The sequence below is a fragment of the Malania oleifera genome, chromosome 6, assembly GCF_029873635.1.
Source record: "Malania oleifera isolate guangnan ecotype guangnan chromosome 6, ASM2987363v1, whole genome shotgun sequence".
NCBI classification, from domain to species: Eukaryota; Viridiplantae; Streptophyta; class Magnoliopsida; order Santalales; family Ximeniaceae; genus Malania; species Malania oleifera.
This window is the reverse complement of record NC_080422.1, coordinates 104,460,680-104,468,239: the sequence shown is the minus strand read 5'-3', so window position 1 is coordinate 104,468,239 and position 7,560 is coordinate 104,460,680. Positions and strand designations below refer to the sequence as shown.

At 34.0% G+C, this 7,560-nt stretch overlaps 1 protein-coding gene across 1 annotated transcript; it reads right to left on the bottom strand.

Moving 5' to 3' along the window:
* Positions 1 to 2,287: 2,287 nt before the first annotated feature.
* On the bottom strand, positions 2,288 to 3,597 carry LOC131157335 (cucumber peeling cupredoxin). The gene is made up of 2 exons (XM_058111400.1): positions 3,104 to 3,597; positions 2,288 to 2,969 (listed from the first exon to the last, which is right to left on the bottom strand). Exons 1-2 carry the CDS (start codon positions 3,294 to 3,296, stop codon positions 2,425 to 2,427), a joined length of 738 nt encoding a protein of 245 aa, XP_057967383.1. The 5' UTR covers positions 3,297 to 3,597; the 3' UTR covers positions 2,288 to 2,424.
* Positions 3,598 to 7,560: the final 3,963 nt, after the last annotated feature.

Here is a 7,560-nt window from a genome sequence, read left to right as displayed (position 1 = left end):
GTTTACTAAGAATGCACAATTAATCTCACGTAATTGAAACAATGCATTTAATTTTTTAATTAAATGGATTGTTTAGCTCAAAGAATTTATTAGTATATTGACCAATGTCGTTAAACGACTAAATGAATGAAAATGAAAGTGATTGTTCAAATAATAAGTGCATTTAGGGTTCGATTTCTCCTTGAGAGTTTATTCCGATGAATTATTAGGGGCGTGTCAATGGACGGACGGTTTTTATCTCTCTGGGTTTGGTGTTCCACCATAGTGTCTAAAGTGGCGCGATAGTGGCTGAAATCCCTGAATTATCTAATAATAATAATAATAATAATAATAAGTGCATTTAGTATATTACTTTTGTTGATTTTTATGTGTAATATCTAAGAAATATTGATCCAAAAATTTCGAATGAAGATTAGATGAGAAACAAAATAGGAAGGCCAAAAGGGGAAATTACGTAAGGACCTCCTCTTAGTATCTATATCTCTGTGTTTTAAATGTTAGACATGTAACAAATTGGTCATCCATTCATTAATATCAAAAGGGGATCCACTTTCAATAAGTGTATAATTTAGAAAACAGACACACGGACACGTGAAGGGAGAAGTTTCCTATATAATTTCTCGGCCAAAAGGATTTTCTCTTAATATAACAAAATATAAATATTGAAATAATTAACAACTTCATACGTTAAACTTGTGACTTTGTTATTTTGAATTTGTTATTTTGAGTTTCTACTTAAAATGACTCATCGATAAATAACACAATTATGCCTAGTCGGGTTAGCTCAAGTAGTAAGAGCGACTTATGACTTTGGTGACCCCAAGATCACATGTTCGATTCCCCTTTGAGACATTACACCTGTGAATTATTCGGGATGCGTCAATAAGCGGGCGGCTTTCACTCCATTGGGTTTGGTGCCGTAGTGTACAAAGTGACACGATGGTAGCTAGAGTCCTCGATTTATCAAAAATAAATAAAAAATAGTGCAACTATATAGCTCATAATATAGTAAAATCATAGTCACAAGATGCTATTTTTGCATTTAAAAAAATAAATAATGACAACAAAAGTCATATACTCATTTAATTTTTAAAGAAAAGTGAGAATTTCAAAACGGATGAGAGGTACGCATTGCATTAGATCAGGAAAAAAGACTTTCTCATACCAAATTAAAGTTCTACACAAATAGATATTTTTTTTTTTATAAAATAATGTTTTTCTGCTTAACATGAAATTACATATTTGTCCAAAGGGAGGAGAAAAGTATGCATGGACATTTTTGACATTATATTTTATTAGTCCCATTTGTGGAGCATTGATGCCATGACCTCTGAGGCTATTATGGTCCAAAAAATAAAATTAATAAGGACAAAATCAGTTGGGGGAGTGACATGATTTTGATTTGGTCCGGTGTCCTCATGGATGTGACCAAATCTTTCCCATGGTCCACTTGTCATTTCATGAGACAAGCATACCTAATCCTGTAGATTTATTTTCACTATCCATAATAAAATCATAATTTGTTCTAGCAATTCCTCCTTCTCAAATGTACCTCAATTCCCTATATGCCCTTCCACGATTATTTAACGACTCATTAATCTTAATCGACAAACAAGAGGAACGTCAGATATTATAATGTGGATAAATATAATTAAAAATATGTTAAGTTATTCTTACAAATTATTCATTATTCGATTCATTTTATTTTGATTTTATTGATAAGTTGAATTTGTTTGAACTAATTCAAATTACATCGGGACTTATTAAAGTTGTGAGCTTATTTATATATTCGAAAATTGACTTGTCAACGGTAGCATATACACTAATTATAAATAAAGTTTCAAATAAATCAAATTATTTTTGTATTGTTCATTGTTTGGTTCGATAATGATTCATTTGATTTTATTTATAAATTTAATTTGTTTCAACTAAACTCATATTACAACATCTCCACTCATTGAGCTAATGAATTATTTAATTTTTATAATTTGAAGATTGATTTCCTAAATTTGTGGAATATGCTTGTTTAAAAAATTCATTTAAGTTCATGAAGATTTTAAAATTTGAACAGATTTGATTTCACCTACCAATGATGGCATTGTGGTCAAATTGGTTTTTTCGTTTTCCTTTTTTTTGTTCTTTTGTTTTTGGTCGTCTTGATGCACAGCTGAAGTCAACACAGGAGAAAAGATGATGGAAGGCATTGAAAAAGCAAACCCACTTTCCTACTTTTTTTTCTATGGTATTTTCTCGAGAAAATGTTGCACAACAAAATGGTTTAATGGTGTAGCTGAATTGTAAAAACCAGCTTTATTGCAGGGTATCATGCAGAATTAACAAAATATCAATCTGTAAAAAGCAAACGCACACAGAAAACGAATCGCACAAATGGTCTATCGATCATAACCTAATCTAATAATCTAATTAGTACAATAAAGCTACGGCCACGGAGATGAGGGTGGCGGAGAAGCCGGCGGCGGCGGCCAGAGACGGAGCGGCGTTTCCGGGAGACCCGGGGGTGGGCGGAGTGGCCTCGGAGGGAGGCGGGCTCGCGTCGGAAGAGGGTGTGGTGGGGGATCCAGAAGGTGAGGGGGTGGTGGAGCCGGAAGGAGACGGGGTGGTGGAACCGGAAGGTGACGGGGTGGTGGAGCCGGAAGGCGGAGTGGCGGTGGTAGGGGTAGTTGAGGGAGATGGGGCGGCGGCGGCGGGAGGAGACGCCCGGCGTGGAGTGCTTGCGGGCTGAGGAGCAGGGGAACCAGAGCCGGAGCCAACAACAGTAATGGCGAGCTTCTGGCCGTTGCTGCAGTGGCCAGGGATGCTGCAGATGTAGTAGTGCGCGCCGGTGGATTTGAGGGTGAGGGTTGCCGGACCGGTGGTTTCCTGTGAAATCGGGTTTGTGGAGGTGCAGGAATCGTAATTCGCCTTAGTAACTTCGGTCACGTCGTGGGCTCCGGTAACGAAATTGAAGACTGAAACCCAAAAAACACGAACTCAATTCCAATTTCTCACCGAGAATGTCAATGAAACACCCAAAAAAAAAAGGGAAAGCATTGTCAGATTAGATTAGATTCGATTATACTAGAATGAATAAGGGGTTTCTCACCGAGACTATCGCCGACGGAGAAAGTCTGGCTGGAGGCCCAGGTGGAGTAAGCTTTGGCATCGGAGGGAACCGTCCAGCCGGAAACTGTAGACCCGCCGACGGTGTGGTTCTTGCCGGACTGCGCCAACGAGCCCTGAATCAGAGCCGCCACCGCCATGGCCACGAAAAGAACCACGCTCAATCTTCCTTCCATGATTGCCTTGTGTTCTTGCAGATCAGGTCGCCCCGCTTATCTTTCTCTCTCTAGATCGAAACTCTCAAATCTTCCTTCTCTGCGAAATTGTGAAATTGCCCCGACTGCTTCCCCTCTTTATTGCCGTGACGATTCAGAGCTCCGTCGCACCTTTTCTATTTATAGGCCGAGCAGCCCCTACCCCCTCATCCTGTTGCCCAAAAAGAGGAGAGAGAGAGAAAGAGATAGGAGGAGAGAGAAAGAAGCGGATGATGACTTTTGATTTTCAACTTTCAACCCGTTCGATGGGTGCCATCTGTCCAACGCAAACAAAAGAAACAGAGGAGAGAGATAGACAGGCGATGACTTGGCTTTAGAGTTCTGCCGTTCGATGTTGGACACGTGTACAAGAGCGTCGTCTGACATCTGATGACGGTGGGAGAGATGGATCTCCGACCTTCAATCGGGCGGCGGGCGTGTTTGGAGTTTGGGTTCGCCACCTCGTGGGATCCGATTGCCGCGTGAGAACGCACCAACCACGTGACCTTAAACCGTTGACTAGTCAACCCTGTTTATTAATTTTTATATAGTGTAGCTGCGGTCCATGAAGGACCATGCATGCACAGTGCGGTACTCTAGAAAAGCAAAATATAATTGGAGGAAAAACGAAAAAGCCAAACGTTGACTCTGCCCATTCGGTGTTGTTGACTAACGAAATTTGCTATGTGGAAGTGGCAATTTAGACTGTAGCCCAACAACTAGGGCTTGCAAACATGAGCCACGTTTCCTGTGTATGATCTCAGGGAAAAAATTTCATGTGCCGGGCACGTGTATTGGGTAGATTGTCTATATTTATATCGGTGCCCGAGTATTTTTAATACTAGGGTTTACGAAATAAATGGTGGTGATGTATTTGATATATATATATGTATTCAATATATTAATTTTTTTTTTCTAATTTTACTAATATGTTAACGTAATAAATATTATTTTACATTTTGTCAAGTTCAAAACAATAAAATCGAACCTAAAATTTAATTTTAGTAAGCTTAATCCGATTTCGCTTCTTAAGATAAGCCTCCAGCTAGGATTGAATTTGTCTAACTGTACCAATGCTGTCTGTCACATATAAAAATTTTAAAACTCATTTCTTAGATGAACAAAAAACAGAGCAGTTCCAAAACATAGGCGGAAGGAAACCAAACAACAAAAAGAAAGACAGTTTCTTAGACCTAGAAAACACCGACCAATGAGAACAGAGGAAGGCAGAAGGCAGCCAACCACCAGCCCAACCCCAGGGTTTAAGAATAAAGCTCCATTGAACAATTAAAAGAGAGCCACAGCGTTAAACCCACACACCTAAACCAATTAGTCATTTTCTGGTCAAACAAACCCTAGCATTCCAATTTTGCAATCTCCTAACTAACACCCACACCCCCACCAATCCCACCAAACAAACACTACCCTTCATTTTATTATTATTATTATTAGGGCAAACGTTGGACAAAAAAGAAATTCATGAGATTTCAAAAATTTTAAGAATCTGTCAAAAACATACAAACCTCTTCTTTTATCTTTAAGGGAGGTTTTTTTTTTTTTTTTTTTGTGACAAATCTCAAAAATCTCAGGGAGATGAGTGTCTTTTACCCTTATAATAATAATAATAATAATAATAAAGAGATTGATAGTCAAAAATATTTCACTTGAAAAGGAAATATGATAAAATTAGGTGATTTATTTGAGTTATATTCTATTCAATTTTTATATACCAAACATGTTACATTTGATTTCAACTTTAATGCAAGTCTATATTAAGATAGACATCATTTTAATATTTTCTTAAGAAAATTAAGGGAATTCATTAAAATCTAATCTATATTGAAAATATGATTGCTCTTAACAAATTTAGGGAAAATTTTGATTAATCTCTAATCTTAACTCATAATTAATGCATTTCTATTGTTGTCACATAACGATGTGACTGTTTTTAAATTTTTGTTTAGAAAAAAAAAATATTAAATAATAAATGTTGGCATTTTATATAGATAAATAGTAAATAATGAAATTTCAATCTTAGTGCGTGACTATAAAGCATTAGTATATGAAAGTGATTAAAGTGGGGTGCGATGGATTAGATAATTAAAATATATATATAAATTTATTAGTGCATGTTCTTTAAACTTGAAAAAAAAAAAAAGGTCATAACACCGTCACCTTAAATTTTTTTTTCTCCTTTGTCCTGTCACATAAATTGTCATATCTATCCGATTTCACCGATACTTCAAAATTATCTATTATAATTTATAACTTTCTTGCATGTCAAAATACTAATTCAGAATGACCTATTTTGACATTTTGTGATACAATATTAGTTTTAAGTTAGACTTTAATAAATTAAAAGGTAAATAATCTTTAGAGTTGAATTGGTAGTTATACAAAAAAAAAATAAAATTGGTTGTTGAAACTTTCTACGATATTGTTTTTAGATCGATGACCACTTCTAAACAAATTTTGTTATTTAGAAAAAAAAAATTACTTTTATGTTAAATTATGCTTTTCTGAATAAACTTTAAGGGCGACAAAGTCTAAAAGAGAAAGATTTGAAATAATGAGTCAATTAAATAGTCATTAATGGTGTTGTCAAAAAAATGTCGGCATTTATGTTTTTTATCATTTTAGTAAAGAATACAACACAAATTTTATTAACGTCTATGACATATATATATATATATATATATATATATATATATATTTGCATACTTTTTTAAAATAATTAAATTATATTGCTAATAGCTCGTTTGGTTCGGTAGAGTAGTTATTCTTTGGAATAAAATGGATTATAGTTTAAATTTGGGACATCAAGGGAATATTTATTTCTTGTATATTTCTAATTATTTCATTTAACATGTAATAAGAAAAGAATAGATTTCCTCACCAAGATAATTATTCTTCTTTGTTCCTTATTAAAATATTTCATATTATTATTTGTTTTATAATAACAACATAATTTCTTGTATAACTAATTGTAGCTAACCTAACCCAATCGAGTCAGTTCAAGTGGTAAAGGCGACTTATGACTTTGGTGACCTCAAAGTCACGGGTTCGATTCGCCCTTGAGGCATTATGCCCGTGAATTATTAGGGGTGTGTCAATGGGGGAACGACTTTCAACTCCCAGGATTTGGTGCCGCACCATAGTGTCTAAAGTGACGCGATGGTGACTGGAGTACCCAAATTATCAAAAAAAAAAAAAAAAAAACTAATCTACTCCTAGAAAGAAGTATCCCGCAAACCAAACATAACCTAAGAGTTATGACTTAGTCCGTTTTACTTCACACTTATATTGAGTAGGATTGAGGTTTTAAAAATTTTATTTATGAAAAAAACACAGAAAAACAAAGAACAAATATCAATATTATATATTTTTCTTCTTTTATGAATAAAAATGAAAAATTATTATAATAAAACTAAAAACTAAGAAATATGAAATATTAATGTTGTGTTAAATCAAATTTTTATTCACCAATTTGGCATATATATATAGATATATAATTTTATTTCCTTAACAATTAAAATAAAAATTAATTTTTAAATTTTTTAAACTAATATTATTTTAAGTTCCAAAGGGTGCCTAATTACTTAGAAAAAATATTATATTAAGTAGTTTACAATGAAAGAAATCAAGAATTAGTGTGAAGAGTTTACACGTAGTGAGACTACTTCCCCCACTATGACTCTATCTTTAGTCAATGAATTCGGCCTGTCACTGCAATTTCTAGAAAATTTGAATAATTCTTTGCTTGGTAGCTGCCTGCTTATAACGTTCAACATATTATTTTTTATTATATTTCGCTCTTAATCTATTCCATTTCACTATACCGAATATTAAGTAATTAATGTTTGATAAAAATAGAATTTAAAGTAAAATAGGACGAGATTGAATCTATCACTTCATTTTTTAATGCTAACCGTTTAAATTTTCGTTTTATTATAGTCCACCCCTTCTCCGGACCCTGCATACGCGAGAACTTTATGCACCGGACTGCCCTATTTTATTTTCTACCTTATTTCCATTTTACAAAAATCAAATGCAATTTATATATATATATATATATATATATATATATATATATATATACATTTTCAATCCACAGCTGTGTTCTTCACTAAATAAATAAAATATTCATGTTAAATAATTTTAAAATTGTTTAATAAATTTTTTTCATCACAAAAGGAGATTCCTTTGATTATTTCATGCTTAGAGTATGCTTTCAGTGACCAGGTAA